This window comes from Lipophrys pholis (assembly GCF_963383615.2).
Source record: "Lipophrys pholis genome assembly, chromosome: 21".
NCBI classification, from domain to species: domain Eukaryota; kingdom Metazoa; phylum Chordata; class Actinopteri; order Blenniiformes; family Blenniidae; genus Lipophrys; species Lipophrys pholis.
Window position 1 is genome coordinate 23,418,202 of NC_137649.1, and position 16,909 is coordinate 23,435,110.

At 45.9% G+C, this 16,909-nt stretch overlaps 2 protein-coding genes across 3 annotated transcripts in view; one reads left to right on the plus strand and one right to left on the minus strand.

Moving 5' to 3' along the window:
* Positions 1–4,098, plus strand: part of cep85l (centrosomal protein 85L) — a 10,412-nt gene extending 6,314 nt beyond the window's left edge. The window contains exons 9-13 of the mRNA XM_080491408.1: positions 1–96; positions 235–285; positions 1,110–1,190; positions 1,518–1,710; positions 2,307–4,098. The exon at positions 1–96 is cut by the window's left edge and continues 22 nt beyond it. Of these exons, the coding sequence (XP_080347534.1) occupies positions 1–96; positions 235–285; positions 1,110–1,190; positions 1,518–1,710; positions 2,307–2,524 (639 nt within the window). The 3' untranslated portion in view covers positions 2,525–4,098. The remainder of the gene's footprint in view (positions 97–234; positions 286–1,109; positions 1,191–1,517; positions 1,711–2,306) is intronic.
* Positions 4,099–5,832: 1,734 nt separating this feature from the next.
* Positions 5,833–16,896, minus strand: gopc (golgi-associated PDZ and coiled-coil motif containing). Of its 2 annotated transcripts, XM_080490226.1 has the most exons (9): positions 16,450–16,896; positions 15,438–15,602; positions 14,485–14,508; positions 12,275–12,450; positions 12,027–12,192; positions 11,850–11,945; positions 11,131–11,295; positions 10,883–11,057; positions 5,833–6,130 (listed from the first exon to the last, which is right to left on the minus strand). In XM_080490226.1, exons 1-9 carry the CDS (start codon positions 16,708–16,710, stop codon positions 6,039–6,041), a joined length of 1,320 nt encoding a protein of 439 aa, XP_080346352.1. In that variant the 5' UTR covers positions 16,711–16,896; the 3' UTR covers positions 5,833–6,038. The 2 variants fall into 2 exon arrangements, with proteins under 2 accessions (XP_080346352.1, XP_080346353.1); XM_080490227.1 differs by lacking the exon at positions 14,485–14,508 and having other exon boundaries at positions 16,450–16,880.
* Between the last annotated feature and the right edge of the window lie 13 nt (positions 16,897–16,909).

The following is a 16,909-nucleotide window of genomic DNA, read 5'->3' on the forward strand; positions in this document are numbered from 1 at the left end:
TGTTTGGACGACGGGGTTCGGGTTCCCATGCAGGACTTGAAGCGACTCGAGGTTGAAAACAGTGAACTTCTGCTGCAGAGGGATCACAGCTGCAGGGTGAGCGCACACACACACACACACACACACACACACACACACACACACACACACACACACACACACACACACACACACACACACACACACACACACACACACACACACAGGAAGTCACTGTGTTTTCTCTCCCATCAGCTGTTCCAGCAGCAGAAGGAGCAGATTGACAGACTGACGTCCAGACTGACGGTGAGTCTGCATGAAACTCCTTATTTTTCCCTCTTCGGGTCCTTATTTACCCCAAAATAAGAAAAAACATTCATCATTCTCTGGATTTCTAAATAAATAAGTAGGTTGTTTCTGCGTCTTAACCGTGAACATCTGACTGCCTTTTTCACTTTATCTTCAAGGCTTAATGAGCTTCATGCCTCCCATACATTTGGTGATGCCTTCAGGTGCATCACGTACATCCGACCTGTCTTTTTTTCATTTTTTTTTAAATTTGGTGTGTGCGGCTTATATTCAGGTGCAGTCAATAGTCCGGAAATTACGGTAAACAAAATGTTTGAAAATGATTGTAAATGCAAAGTAATTTGGGAGTTAATATACGAGCTAAACCGAGGAGACAAGTTGCCTTGTATATACAGTATTGTGTACTATTCACAGTAGTCTACCTCTATATTTATATATATCTATATCTCTCTCGCTCTCTTTTTTTTTGGGGGGGGGGGGGGGTTATTCCCTTCACCAACCATGTTGGCCGAGAAAGTAATTTTTTTTGTCTGCGTGTTTCTATATATTTATATATTTATTGGTTGGTTTGTACTGTATTACACCGACTTTTCCCAAAAAAACTGCTCACCTGAAGTGCATGAAATCTTCAGGGATGATTTGTCATCATCCAAGGAGAATGTCGCTACCTGACAGGCTAGTTAGCATCGATACGAGCTAACGGCTATCATGCTAGTGATGCTAACTCGGTACAACCATTTCCCTGCACGTTATACTCGGTCTGACGATTGAATTCCGACAGAAGACTTTTGTCTCACCGTTGATGTTTGCTGCTCGTTCAGGCCACAAGTTCACTGCTGCAGAAGAAGAGAAGTCTTCGTCCAGGACACCGGAAGGAGGACAAAGACAAAGCGTCTCTGCAGGTAAAACTGAGAGAGAGAGAGAGAGAGAGTAAAATAAATAAATAAATAAGTAAAGTTGCTCTGATGCAATAACAACTGCTTTTAGAAAATCCCTGCCTTTGTGGCCGGGTGATGTTGATGTCTCATCCATCTTCCTGTGAATCGTGTGGACATGCGACCACCACCCTGATCTCCTCCACCTTCAGCATGTGGAGCTTCTCAGTGATCACCAGTGACCCGGGGTGCCTCAGGGTTCCGTGCAGGGTTCTGCTCTCGTTTCTCTCCACTTGTCACTATTAGTCTTACTCGTTTGACCGATTGCTTGAAACCATGTGTTTGACCCCAAAGAAGAAGAAGCAGCAGCAGCCCGCGGCGCCGTCACCTCGGAGCGGAGGCTCCGCCCCCGCGGAGACGTCAGAAGTGGCCCAGCTGTTGAAGGAGATGTCCCTGTGTCTGCGGGACCTGCAGGCCCTGTGCAGCATCCTGATCCAGAGAGCGCAGGGCAAAGAGCCCAGCCTGTCTCTGCTGCTGGGCATGAAGTGTACGTCCAACACACACACACACACACACACACACACACACACACACACACACACACACACACACACACACACACACACACACACACACACACACACACACACACACACACACACACACACACACACACACACACACTTTAGCAGAAGCTCCAGGACTGAGACATTAACCCTTTATGGCCACAACCGGTCGGCTTTTAAACAAACGTCCAACTCAGGATGAATTAACTGGATGATGGATTCTATTATTACATTATAAACTAGAGCTACACTCGGTAGAGCGCAACTTTCGCCAGCGCCACATTCTTATTATTCTGAAACGTTTACGTCGTTAACGTCCCAAAATCTAATCGATTGGTCCTCGGATGATGACAAATCATCCCTAGAAGTTTAATGCAATTCAGGTGAGTAGATTTTGTAAAAGATTATTGAGATAAAATACATGCATAGAACTCATTAATATCTGGAGTGACTTCAGATTAAATGAGCGTCATCCTGCCGTCACCAGGAAATCCTACATCTCTTATGTGTTGGAGGTTTGATTAACATCGTTGTAGCCGTGTGCAGAAATTGTTTGGTGGTGCTTCCTGTTTTCCAGCCTTCAGCGTTTCCTCAGAGGAGGACGAGGGTGAAGCCGCGGCGGTGGAGGAAGAGGAGGAGGAGGAGGAAGAGGAGGAGGAGGAGGAGGGACTGAGGTTCAAGCTGCTGGAGGTGGGCCGGCTGAGGAGAGACATCGACGAGCTGAGGAAAACCATCTCGGACACGACTCTGAGTATGTGGATCACCGCCGTGTCGCTGAGCGACGGCCGCCTGTGAAGCTCCCAAACAACAAGGGTGGTGGAGCACGTCTCCTCTGGGGGGCGCCAGAGCGCCTCAGGGGACAAGGAGGCGCCTTGTCCCAGCAGAATTTTGAATTAAAGCTTGACAAAAGCTAGCCTGTATATGAACACCACATTTTACATTTAAGCCTCTAATTAACATATTATGCTAAACTGACTTTCTAATGGTTTTCAAACAGTAACGTGTCCCCGTGTCCCCGTGTCCCCGTGTCCTGTACGAGGCCCCAGAAGTGAAGAAAGTCTGTCATCTCCCTCACTTGATCCACTTTTTAGCAAATGTCTGCTCATACAGGCCATTCTGAGATTTGTCCCTTCGTGATGTCATGAGGGGAGATGACATAAACGACGTAAACATTGACGCATAGTACCGGAAAACCAAGAATTCTCTGGGGTTGCCAGGTCTGACTCACTGTTTTCAGCCCAAATGCAGCATAAAACCCAAAACCATCCCAAATCTCAATGTCTGCAGAAACTTGTGTTAGAACCATAAAAGTATTATATGCGTAGTAAAGAACATGTCAACACATAACTGATAATAAACATGGACAGGTTCTTCACGAAACCCTGAGACCAACACAGAAACCGCCTGTTCTCAGTCGAGCCACTAGAGGGACTCTTAGACTGAAATTCAGCACCATTTGGGGAAATTAACTTTAAATATAAAAGTTGTTGGACTCTGACGCCGATGGGAACTTGTTGAAAAACTGACGACAATCAATGAAGGCAGGTTCACTTGGACAGGTGAGCAGTCCATCACAGGACACACACACACACACACACACACACACACACACACACACACACACACACACACACACACACACACACACACACACACACACACACACACACACACACACACACACACACACACACACACACACACCTCTGTACGCTAAGTGACCCTCCTGTATATAACGTATTAATGTGTGCGACTCAACAGAACCAGTGTTTCCTATTGCAATAAGTTTCCAGGTTAACTTTAAACAGCATGTTTCCTTGTGTGCGTGATGCAATAATGTTTGTCTTTTTTTGTTTCGTTTTTTTTTTTTTATTACAAGGACGGCCAGAAACCAGAGAATAAACTTAATCTATGTATGTGTTTTGTAATATTTAAGTGCTCTAACCAAATAAGTTTTCTTTATATTCCTGTACGAGTGACTGAAAAGGATTTATTACAGGGGTGTTAAGCTCACAAGTGACACAAAACTATTAAAAGGGAAAGTTATTAAAAAAATATGACATAGAACAAGGAAGTGGTATAAAAAGTCATAAAGCTCAATTGTCGAAAAACATGAATAAGTTTGCCGTCTTCTCCAGTTCTTCGATGTTCACGTCTTGTGAAAACGATGCATCTAGTGGACATTTCAGGAACTGCAGGAACGAAAGCTGCTTGTTTAACACCCCCGTTTTTAACAATCGACTCATTTTTGTTCTTTTCTTTCACCGTCGAACTGCACAAAGCTTCTTCTTCCCAATGTTTTCTGCTCCTCTTGCGGTTTAATTTGATTGATTTTGAATGGCAAATAAAACTATTTTTCTAAGAACTTTTTTACAAAGTGGTGTCAGATTTCTTCCTTTTCAGCGATGTTAGGCGCATAGAAACATACGACTCGACAGCATTCATCACCTAAAGTAAGATTCAAGCCTTTTTATCTTACCAAAAGTTAGATTCTTGTGCAGATTAAACAAATTTTTTTTTAAAAATGTACTATTTACTAAGTTTATCGTATGTGTTTTCAAGCTGTTTTGACAGTTTGAAATAGAATGTCAGTATCTAATGTAGAGGAAGCTTCGTGAAGGTTAAATATCTCTGGTGTGAAGCAGCTCCATCATAACGGCTCCTTCTTACCACATTGTGGTGTGACGATGAGCCTCTCCTGCAGGCTCCTCCGTCCCTGGAACCTCCTGGGAATTCTGTAAAGAAACATTCTGCTGTGCGTATCGCACCGTTTTTCCAAAATGGTTTCATCTCCTGGCTGTAATTAAAAAAAAAAAAAACTAAATAATTAAGGCAAACAGAAACAAAAAAGCATATCTAAACCAACTCCAATCCGTCTTAAATGATTTTTTTATTTCAGTTAATTGGCGTGCGGCTCCAGTCAAATCTTAACTTTGTAGAAAATCAGAAAAGTTTCTCTTTTGGTCATAAAGTTTGCAGAAACGCTAAAAACATCCTCCTGAGACAAAATGCCATCAACTCCAGATGAACTGCAAAATACAACCAACATGGAACCAAACTTTATTTTAAAAACAGTGAATGTTTGACTTGAACACGTTATACTGGGTATTTGAACCTCCACCAAAAAAAAAACTAAACAAAAACAAGGAAATGCCAAAAAGAAAATAAAAAAACAACAAAAAACATGGTATAAACACGATGTGAAGCCGCGGCGTCGAACACGTGAAGGGTTTTCATCGACTCCCGCAACTTCCTGTTTGGCCAACAACACGAGAGAAAGTAAGAAACGACGACGGGGAAAATAATCTGAATTTAAACTCCGCCTCCATCACGTCAATCAACTGCTGGATAGTAACGGATTGTGGCACTATATATATATATATATATATATATATATATATATATATATAAATAATAGCGACATAGCATATGATAATATACAGAAGAGAAATCAAAGTCATAAAAGCTCCCGTTATATCAGGTGTAAAGACACACACACCCAGCATTTCCAGTCAGTAACGGGCCTTCTTTAGGCCGACGCCCACAAAAACAAAGAAGAGGAGGTATGATTGGAGGAATTAAAAAAAATAAAAAAAAATAAAAAAATCATCATTCAGGCTAAAGTGAACGTTGTGTTAAAAGGCTGCGAGGCGGAGGGCGAGTCCTGACCCGAGGCCACGCCCACCGGCCCGCAGGAGACTTCTAGAAGGTTCTAGATGTTCGGTCTAATGTAAAGAGAAGAGATTTGGTTAACGGTGGGATCCGTCCTGAATCCGACCTCGGAACCGTGAAGCGAAACGAACGAACGAACGAACGAACGGATGTATGACACCAGACAGTCTGTGATCCTGTTAAATGTTTTTTTTAAAAGTACAAATATGGCACGTTGTACCTTGGAGGATAAGCGGAGACTTAAACGTGGAGACGAGGAGAGAAACGCGTCTCCTGCTTCCACGCTGGACCATCCTCTGCAGGCTGTCGGTGTGTTTCAGTGACGGTGCTCATGGTGATCAATGTTTTCACGAGATGAATGTGTGAAGCGAAGCCCCCCTACCACCCCCCTACCAAACACCCCCCGCCCCCACCCACCCACCCGAGCCGATGAGCCTTCGAACCTACGGATCCCTCCTCTACCTCGTCCTGAAAGTAGGCCACGTAAACTTCAGAGTCTCCATCCGGGACGACCAAGAGGGGAAAGAAAAAAATATATATAGAGAGAGAGAGAGAGTGGACGTTCTTCTCCGTCCCGAGGATTGTCCAGACTCCGCTGACGGGGGAGGGGCGAGGAGTGGAGAAGGGGCGGGGTCTTCTAGGACGAGCGGTCGTTCTCCGCGGGCTTGGAGTTGCTTTCCTCGCCGTCTCCGTTCTCCGGCCTGTTGTTCAGCGACATCTTCTCCAGGGCTGGAGGAAAAAAAAAAAAACAAGAAAGAGACTCCAGTGTTATCTGTTACTTCCCAGTAACCACGGTTACCCGTCATGATATCAGCCAGAATTCATTTCGACTTCACGTCTCCAAGTTCACGTGACTATTAATTCATATTTGCTAGTTTTTAGTGTTAATTTTTGGTACATATTGCTGAGTTTTAGTGTAGTTTTGGAGATGTAAATGGTAATGGTTGTTTCCCACCGCCACCGGTCTTTTAAACAGAGGACTATTAATACCACACTCCCTGTATGAAACTATTTACTCTTGCAGTACATTTTAGGCACCTTATTTTATCGCAGGGATTTTTAGGTTATTTTTTATCTTAGGTACTTTTTTGTGTGTTTTATCATTGACCCTGCATCGATATTTCGTTGTAAATGTAATCTGTCAGAATGACAATAAACGTGATCGATCTAGTTTTGATTAGTTTTAATCGATTGTAATATGGACTGTTCTTCAGGGATATAATGTAAAAAAAAAAAAAAAGACAGGAAAAGGCAGCAAGACTTGTGGGATTCTTAAAATCCCAAATCGGACTCGACGATCACAACTGAAGTCTTTTTCTTTACAATTCCCCATCATTTCCGGACAACTGAGCGCACCTGAATATTAGCCGCACTCACTAAATTTACAAATAAAAGAGAAAAAGAAAGGCCGGACATGATGCACCTGAACACATCATCCATGTATCGTGGCCACCGAGGGAGTGGCTTTTCCACTAGTTCCTACTCGAAACGACTTGCCTTTGATGCTTGTTCACACAACAACGTTTTTAGTACAAAGATATTGTTCTTTTATTGTTTCAGATAAGTCTTCCACGGCAACATTTTGAAAATTATGTTCGTTTACATGGAAACAGCATATACGCTGAAAACAATGTAGTTTTCACTGTGTGTTTGCAGTTGCCATGGTACCCGTTACCATGGCAACATCAGAACATGCAGGTTCACTTTCAACATCAAAGCCTTAGATGTTGAAAGCATCACATGTTGTCAACATGATAAACATCAAAGCATTGCTGTTCAAAGCTATCGTTATGACATCATAGACCAGGGGCTATAAGTAACAGAAGTAGTTACAGACATGGCAGACTGAGTCCAGTTACAACGTGAGGCAACATTGCAGTGGAGAGTAGCAAGCAACTATTTAAAATTCTAAAGATTTCACAGTATTTTACTTTAGAAATGGAGAGTACACATAAGATAACAGTGGGGCGCACTTATAACAGAATCGAACAATTGAATGATGAGCTGGACTTTGACCAGTTTGAGAAATACTTTAAGCTCTGGCATCAATTAAGGAGAGTGGAAGTAGACAGAGACAAACTGCTGAACGAAATTAATGATTTGGTCAGAGCTCTGGATGGGTCTAAAAGTGACCTGGAGAGTGAAGTGGCCACTCAGCCGGAGGAGAGAGTTGAAGATGGTTCTGCTCTGCATCCTCAGAGCTTCGATCATCTCTGCCAGCTTTCTCCAGCAGTGATCAGTTTGAAAGAGGACAATGAGGAACTGCTGGATGAGAAGGAGGCTTTGAGCTGCCAGGTCAGAGCTTTGGAGACCAAACTAGGACAGTTGGAGTCTGAGCTCCATGATAAGGACCAACAGCTGAGAGACAAGGAGGAGGTTCAAAAGAGTCTCCAGATAGAAAGAGACGAAGCTGAGAGGAATTTCCAGGAGGGAGAGATTCTCATCGATGAGCTGCTTTATGCCTTTCTTATTGAGAAAGAAAAGAAAAGTGAGCACACGGGCGACTGTAAGAATAGTCAAGCCCTTCAAGTAGAAGTGTTTGCCCTCAAATGTACCTTGGACTGTAAGGAGAAAGAGTGTGAAAAATTAAAAAAGGAACTTCAGGAAAAGAATGACAAGGAGAGGTTCCTGGATCAAATGGAGAGGTCCGAGGCTGAGGAAGAGAGGTCCAAGGCCGTGGAGGAGAGGTCAAAGGCTGAGGAGGAGAGGCGCAAGGCTGAGGAGGAGAGGTTCCTGGATCAAATGGAGAGGTCCGAGGCTGAGGAAGAGAGGTCCAAGGCCGTGGAGGAGAGGTCAAAGGCTGAGGAGGAGAGGTTCAAGGCTGAGGAAGAGAGGTTCAAGGCTGAGGAAGAGAGGTCAAAGGCTGAGGAGGTGAGGCGCAAGGCTGAGGAGGAGAGGTTCCTGGATCAAATGGAGAGGTCCAAGGCTGAGGAGGAGAGGTCAAAGGCGGAGGAGGAGAGGTCAACGGCTGTGGAGGAGAGGATGACGGTAATGAGCCTGAAGGAGGCAGCTGAAGAGGAATCCGCCCAGCAGTCTGTGAATGAGCTCCGACCAATAGTAGAACCTCAGATCCAGGAGGAGCAATGCAGATTCAGTCTTGGCTGTGGAACAACGGTCCACCCGTCACAGATTATGGAGGAGGCAGTACAGGTTGATGACAGGACAGGAATTCGGCTGGTGAAGGTGGTGTGTGGATCGTTTCACCAGGGGTACCAGGGCTTTGTGTATGGAGGAGTCCAGTGCATGGCGATAGCTGCTGTCAGCTTAGCCAAACACTCGATGGACAGCGTGTTCTCGTGGGAGAGGCATGATCTTGATCACGCTTTGGTGTTAGGTGATGAGTTGTACACGACTTTGCGTGACAACCACATCTTTACTCATCCTTCATGCCTGATGTCTGTCCCAGATTTGCCAGGGCTGTTGGAGATAGACGAGCAGGTGATCGGGTTTAGTCCTGGTTACACTGTGGGAGGTGATATAGGTGTGACTGAAGGCCAGCTCATCGATTGGGGTTTGTTCATCAGTCTGAGAAATGGACTGGAGAGGATCCTCAGTGAGTACAGCACATGTCTACTGACAATGTGTGGATACACTTCAGGCATCATCTGTGAGGCTGGACGCTTCGCTGTGGTGGACAGTCACTCACGCAGCAACCTTGGCTTGGCACATCGCGACGGTACCAGTGTGGTTCTGCAGTTTGCTTGTCTGGACGACCTGCACCATTATATCTGTTGTTTGGCTGGTTGCTTGAGTTCAGGAGAGAAGCCCTTTGAGCTCTGTGGCATCAGTATCAGCGGGGCTGCCAGTCCAGCGCTGTCCAATTTATTCTGTAGAGACTGAGGTCATTGAGAGGACTTCTCCTCCACCACCGACTTCACCTCAGTAACAGATCACACCATCACAGCATTGGACACCACCTGCCACCCACTACTCCTGGAGTCAACATCAGCTACTGCCAACGAGGAGCAGAAGTCACACAGTTAACAGGGGCACCAGTGAAACCGAAACACCAGACAGTAAAGCACCATGTTTTACAATATTATTAATAAAAATTAGGGGTGTCCCGATCCGATCGGTAGATATGGGATCGGGACCGATCTTGGTGATTTGTGAGTGATCGGGGTCGGCAAATCCAGCAGATCACCCCGTCGATCTAAAAAAAACCCCAAAAAAACGCGGTCCACAACGTCCCCTAATAACCACAACGTCCCTTAATAACCACAACGTCCCCTAATAACCACAACAATCAGGACTAGAAGCTCGGGTGGAGCTGCAGAAGCTAGAAGCAGGCGGAGCGGGGCCATAGACCTATAACACTAGAGTTGTATATGGTGGTTTATGTGTTTTTTTGCACGAGTCTACTTCTAAATTTCTATGTGGTCTGTCTTCTTCTGCGTTTTTGTTGTGTTTGGTGAGTCACAGCGCCCCCAAAGGCCTGGCATGTGTACTACACGCCCTGAAGCCTCGTGTAGAGCCGTGTTCATAGTGAGGTGGGGACGGAAGTTTGTTGGGAGAAGGCCAGGGAGGAAAAAATGATTATTTTTTCGTTGTGTGGATGTACCTTCAGTTTACAACGACAACTAAAGGAAAAGCCAAACCGAAGAAGCAAACTCAGTGCGGCTTTAAAATAAAGGATAAGTACCCGCAGGGGAGCGATATGGTGAAAAACATAATCCAGAAGGTTCCTCTAGTTTGAAGGGAGACTGAGATATTCTGAATAAGTTTTTGAGAGTACTATGTTCAGAATACTTTTGTCAAACAGGTTTTACCACTTTGAAGTGGAATGAAGTGTTTATACTTCACATTGAAATGTAAATGTTTTGTGATAACTCAGGTCAAACCTCTCATACTGCTTTAAGTGAAACTGAATTTTAATACACAAAGAAGCTACATTGGATCCTCAGAGCTTTTATGTTTAAGTCCTTCTGAGAAGAATTTTGATTCAATAAGTGAGTTTTACAATAATTTCTAGGTAAACAAAGCTTCTGCCAATAGTGCTTCTAGCTTCAGACATCTTGGTCTCTCCAAAAATACACTATTGAGTATATTTGAGTAGCAATGTAAGTATTGGATCGGGAAAGTATCGGTATCGGCCGATACTCAATTCTGAAAAATCGGATCGGTATCGGGGGCCAAAGAGTGTGATCGGGACGTCCCTCATAAAAATATATACGGTTTAACTTTTTATTTGAGCAGATATCCAATGGACGTTCACACCGCAGCATATCGAGGTGAGTACTTGTGCACGACGGGGTAAAGCTGTGATGACTCCGCCCACACCGCGGTGGTGCTACATTGTAATGGAGAACGACGGGGGCGAGCCGAGTCGGGTTCAGTAGGTAACGAGGGGGAAAGCGCCGTGAGCGTCTCTGCTGCCTGGTAAAGAAGTGCTTTCTACTGGAGATTCCAAAATGTCTCCACTTCCTGTTTGGCTCCATGAGTGACTCCGTCTATCTGGGCGACGTTGTTGAGGAAACTCACCCTGAAGAGACGCCGAGCTGTTCCCCGGCGGAGCGCCGCCGCCGCCGCTGCTGTCCTCCAGCTCGTCCAGGTAGAGTCGGTAGCGATGGCCGCTGTCGTCTTCGTACTCCACGTTCTCATCGTCGCTGTCCACCTCCGGAGCCACGTACACCACCTCGAACTCTATCTGCCCCCGCTGACACACACCCACAGTGAGTGTGTGTGTGTGTGTGTGTGTGTGTGTGTGTGTGTGTGCGTGCGTGCGTTACCTGTTGGGAGAGGATGGTGACGGCTTCCTTGTGTTTGGCGTCTCTCAGATTGATGCTGTTCACGGCTAAAATGGCGTCTCCGACATGCAGACCTCCACATCTGTCTGCAGGCTGAGTCGGGTGAATCTCCGAGATTAGAATGGGAACGCCGTGCTCCTTCCCGCCCTGCACGGGGCGGAGGCACCAAACACCGTCACACACCCAACAAAACACCGTCACACTGTGCGACACTGTAAAGCAGCAGTAGCATGTCGGCAGAGCAGTAGTAGTACGAGTTCATCGGGCTCACACAGACACAGCAGATTCTGAATGCAGCTCCTATGAGCCAATATTCAAATGTAGGAGCAAGAAACTTTGATTGCGAAGTTTTTGGACCAACGTGTGAAAGTTTTGAAATGCTGGATAGTATAACCCCTCGAAAGAACGAGTGTTTTAAAAGAACAAAGCTTCAGAAGGTCACGGACTTCAGTCTTTTAAATATCTGTGCAACGTAAACAACAGTTTTGGTAAATAAAGTGAAAGTGTTTTACACTTTTATAAGCTGTTCCGTCTTGTTTTTTAAAGTTAAAGAAGGTTCTTTTGGTCATATTTCTTCGTCTTCATCGGGGAAAAAAAATGAATGAAAATTCAGAAAACCATTTCTAAGATCATTTTAAGCTTTTTTTTTGTTTTTAAAAACACTTTGCGCCAGGCTGAGAAAGAGAGGACACGGTTCTCACGGTGATGGAGATCCCCAGCCCCTCGTGGTCCTCCTTCATCAGCACCACCTTCCTGATGGGGCCGACGCCCTGGGTCTTCTTCAGCAGGTCTGGGTCCTGGCGGGGCGAGAGGAAACGTTCAGGAGCTCAAACGGGGGAGTGGCGCTCGGCCCCCTCGCCTCGCCGTCGCTCACTCACGTGTCCCACGGGGGAGGCCAGAGGCTTCTTAGGGTCACTGCGCCCCCTGCAGGCTCGGATCACGGTCTTGTGGCGGTGGAGGTGTATCTCCGCCTCCAGCTGGTTCCACAGCTTGTCGTGGGCGGGGCCCTTCATGTCTCGACCCAGCAGCTGGATCTGCTGCACCCTGAGCCCCAGACACAAGCTTTACTGCTCCACCCGCAGGTTATTCTGTCCTTCCTCTGGACACAACATCTGGACGCCCCTACCTGCCGGCCAGCTCCTTGTCCAGGTATTTGGCAGCCAGTCTGGCGCCGTACACTTCGGCCTGCAGTACCGCCATGTGCCTGCGGAGGGCCTCGTTCTCTTTCTTATAGAGCCGCACTTCTGTCTCCAGCCGGGCCTCCTCCAGTTTCTCCTTCTTACTGGCCCTGAGCTCCTGTTCCTGTAGCAGAGAGAACCGGTTAACGGCACCGGCAGAGAGACGACGGCGAGGACAGGAAACACTGAAACAGACTGTAGGACCTTCAGACTGTGAGACCTTCAGACTGTGGGACCTTCAGACTGTGGGACCTTCAGACTGTGAGACCTTCAGACTGTAGGACCTTCAGACTGTGAGACCTTCAGACTGTGAGACCTTCAGACTGTAGGACCTTCAGACTGTGAGACCTTCAGACTGTGAGACTGTAGGACCTTCAGACTGTAGGACTTTCAGACTGTGGGACCTTCAGACTGTGGGACCTTCAGACTGTGAGACCTTCAGACTGTGAGACCTTCAGACTGTGAGACTGTAGGACCTTCAGACTGTAGGACCTTCAGACTGTGAGACCTTCAGACTGTGAGACTGTAGGACCTTCAGACTGTGAGACTGTAGGACCTTCAGACTGTGAGACCTTCAGACTGTGAGACCTTCAGACTGTAGGACCTTCAGACTGTGAGACCTTCAGACTGTGCGACTGTAGGACCTTCAGACTGTAGGACTTTCAGACTGTAGGACCTTCAGACTGTGGGACCTTCAGACTGTGAGACCTTCAGACTGTGAGACCTTCAGACTGTGAGACTGTAGGACCTTCAGACTGTGAGACTGTAGGACCTTCAGACTGTGAGACCTTCAGACTGTGAGACCTTCAGACTGTGAGACCTTCAGACTGTAGGACCTTCAGACTGTGAGACCTTCAGACTGTGCGACTGTAGGACCTTCAGACTGTAGGACTTTCAGACTGTAGGACCTTCAGACTGTGGGACCTTCAGACTGTGAGACCTTCAGACTGTGAGACCTTCAGACTGTGAGACTGTAGGACCTTCAGACTGTGAGACTGTAGGACCTTCAGACTGTGAGACTGTAGGACCTTCAGACTGTAGGACCTTCAGACTGTAGGACCTTCAGACTGTAGGACCTTCAGACTGTAGGACCTTCCTCCTCACTCAAGCAATGTGAAAGTCTGTTTTGTTTTTTCCCTCCAAATTCAAACCAGACAGGAAGTGAGCTCACAGAAACTCAGGACAGTTTCACACTGGATCCAGAGTAGAAACCTCCGAAGTCAGATGGAAATAAAGTCACCTCGAGAGCAGAATGCGTAAAATAAAAAATCCCAACAGAGCGGAAGGACCTGCGTGTCCAATCAGATCTCAGGAGCTGCGTTACCATGGAAACAAATAACATGAAGAGTAAAACTCCTGATTCAATCCTGATCTGTGAGAGGGTTCATTCAGAGAGAACCAGAACTCATCTTCTTTCTTTTTGAGCGGCGGTAACAGTATAGACTAGCGACAACCAGCAGATGGCGGTAGAGCAACTTCACGGATGCAACTGCTGTTAAACCCAAATGAAGAAGAAGCAGAAGAAGAAGAAGAAGAAGAAGAAGAAGAAGAAGAAGAAGAAGAAGAAATTGTATTGAAATGATCCGAACTACATTCAAAAAGCTTTATAAAAATTACTTCCAGCATAGATTTATAGAGGAACTAAGTAGTAATACTTGAGAAATAGTAAAAAATATATAAATAAAAATACTCTGGGCTCTTAAATCCTTAAGTGAACTTACTTAAATTGTAACATACTTTTCATTTTTATTTATTTTTGTTTCTGTAAAACCCTAAATGAAAACACACTTTTTTATGACTATTAGTTTTTTTCATGTTATAAATAAATATATATATATATATATATATATATATATATATATATATATATACATACACAACTTAAATTGCTCAAATTAAATCTATATGTATGTTGATAGTTTTCCTACCTTTATTTCTATTTATTTAGAATGTAACGCAAAGAATTTCTTCATGATTAAATTAAGTTTGTTGAAGGAAAATTAAAAAAAAAAAAGTTCCTCCTATTTTCATGGTTTTGGGAGCAACTGAGAATCTGATTCTGGCAAGAATCCAAACGTGAATCTTCAGCCGAGGCTTAAAGAGTAAAAACAGCAGGTCGCCGTGGCGACACCCTCTAGAGAGACTCCTGGATACTCACCACATCCTCCAGTGTTGGCGCTGGCTTTAGGAGAGGAGGAGCAGAGGAAGAACAGAAAGAAGGCCGACATTAGAGAGGCGAACACAACAATCAAGCATTCTCAAATCAAATCATCAGCACGGGGACGGGAGTGGAGCGGGAAAACTGGAAGCACAAAGCAGCCAAAGGAAGTGAATTTAAAAAAACTGAAATATATTTGTGAAACAGGAAGCGGCAAAAAGCAGAGGAGCGCCGGAGGAAACTCCTAAATCCAGGTGTCAACACCTGGACAGGATGAGATGAGGTATCGAACCATGAAACCACCAGGGGGCAGCCTGGAGGACAAACCGCTGTCCCAACTGAAGATGTGGGATTCAAACCTGTGAACACAAGCTGCCCTATCTAACCGCTACACTACCGAGACCATCCGGCATTCACCGAGTTCTACCGATTTACTTAGTTCTACTGGGTTCGACTGGGTTCTAGCAAGTCTTTTACAGACTTCTGTTAGTGATATGTGAGTGGTTATAAACTGGTATTGCCTTTTTCAAATATATAAATAATCAAAAATAATAATGATAAAAATAAAGACGCTTACACTGGACATGTTCAGCGCTGCAGACTAGAGGAACATCTGAACAAACCTTGTTTTTTATTGACATAAGTCCGTTAATCCTGCGTGTTTGATATTTAGTGTTAAAGCTTTATTTGTCTTCCCGGTTTTCTGCCGTCGTAACAGTCGTATACAAACTCTGCTCAGTCGGCGGACCAGAAAACATTTAAAGTACCATCTCTGGTTGTAATTAAATACCGAGCGTCTATAGTTCCTCCATCAGGTCCAATCAATGAGGCCTGACGATTGTATTTCAGGTCCAAATCAATACAATTCCTGTTAAAAACAACAATAATAGATGCACTCAGCGGTTGTGTCGCATCATTAATGCACATTAAAGTTCTGTTCGGCCCGTCCTCACCAGCCGGTCCTTGATGGTGTCCGAGTCCTCGTCTTGACCTTGTTTGTTGTGAAGCTGCAGCTGCAGAGCGTGGAGCTGCAGCAGCAGGTCGTGGACCTCCTTCTCCACCGCCTGCCGCTCCGCCTTCGCCTCCGTGAGCTCGGACCGCAGGTCCACCAGCTGAGCCTGAAGGGGTGGGGGGGTGTGGGGGGTGTGGGGGGTGTGGGGGGGGCAGGAGGGGAGGTGAGAGTCGGACGGTATCTGAAGTAATACTGTTGTTCTCTCATTTTACTGCTCCGGCCCGCAGACCTGTGTGAGGCCCATCTGACCTCTTGGCCTGTCTCACTCTGTGTCCAGGTACTGTCTCCTAGTATTTTCTCCAGGTACTGTCTCCCAGTATTTTCTCCAGGTACTGTCTCCTAGTATTTTCTCTAGGTACTGTCTCCCAATATTTTCTCCAGGTACTGTCTCCCAATATTTTCTCCAGGTACAGTCTCCCAGTATTTTCTCCAGGTACTGTCTCCTAGTATTTTCTCCAGGTACTGTCTCCTAGTATTTTGTCCAGATATTATCTCCTAGTATTTTCTCCAGGTACTGTCTCCTAGTATTTTGTCCAGGTACAGTCTCCTAGTACTTTCTCCAGGTACTGTCTCCTACTATTTTCTCCAGGTACTGTCTCCTAGTATTTTCTCCAGGTACAGTCTCCCAGTATTTTCACCATGTACCGTCTCCTAGTATTTTCTCCAGGTACTGTCTCCTAGTATTTTGTCCAGATACTGTCTCCTAGTATTTTCTCCAGGTACTGTCTCCCAGTATTTTCTCCAGGTAGTCTCCTAGTATTTTGTCCAGATACTGTCTCCTAGTATTTTGTCCAGGTACAGTCTCCTAGTACTTTCTCCAGGTACTGTCTCCTACTATTTTCTCCAGGTACAGTCTCCTAGTATTTTCTCCAGGTACAGTCTCCGAGTATTTTCTCCAGGTACAGTCTCCCAGTATTTTCTCCAGGTATTCAGATACTATGCCAGGTACTCACCTCCAGTTTGTGGTTCAGCTGGAACACCGTCTGGGTTTTGTGGCACAGCTGAGCGAAGCAGGAGCTCAGACTGGTCATCTTCTGCCGGCCCTCGTAGGTGATGTCCACCTGGTCCGGGTCTATTTCTCCCAGCAGAAGATCCACGTCCACGAAGGCTTTGTCGAACTCTTTCTCCAGAACCTCCAGCCAGCGGAACATGGACATCCCGGGGCCCAGGCCTGGGCTGTGGCCCGCGGGGGAGCATCCGGCCGAGGCGGACATGGCGGCAGCAGCTGGCGGCCGGACGAGAGCTCGAAGCGGTCAGACGGAGAGGACGGAGGACCGGCAGGAGCGGGAGGACCACAGCAAAGAGGACCGCAGACCGGCTGAGAGACCAGGAAACCTGGAGGAGGACCGGGATCAGCACCGGAAGTTCATCATCAACTCTGTGTGCGGCTACTGCTGTCTGACTGCTGCTGCC

Excerpts from the sequence above, each read along its gene's own strand:
- gopc (XM_080490226.1), bottom strand. The coding sequence starts at position 16,710 with ATGTCCGCCTCGGCCGGATGCTCCCCCGCGGGCCACAGCCCAGGCCTG. Across the intron at positions 11,946-12,026 it reads TGGCCTCCCCCGTGGGACAC|GACCCAGACCTGCTGAAGAA; the intron begins GTGAGTGAGCGA and ends TCGCCCCGCCAG. Across the intron at positions 11,296-11,849 it reads GGCTGGGGATCTCCATCACC|GGCGGGAAGGAGCACGGCGT; the intron begins GTGAGAACCGTG and ends CGCCCCGTGCAG.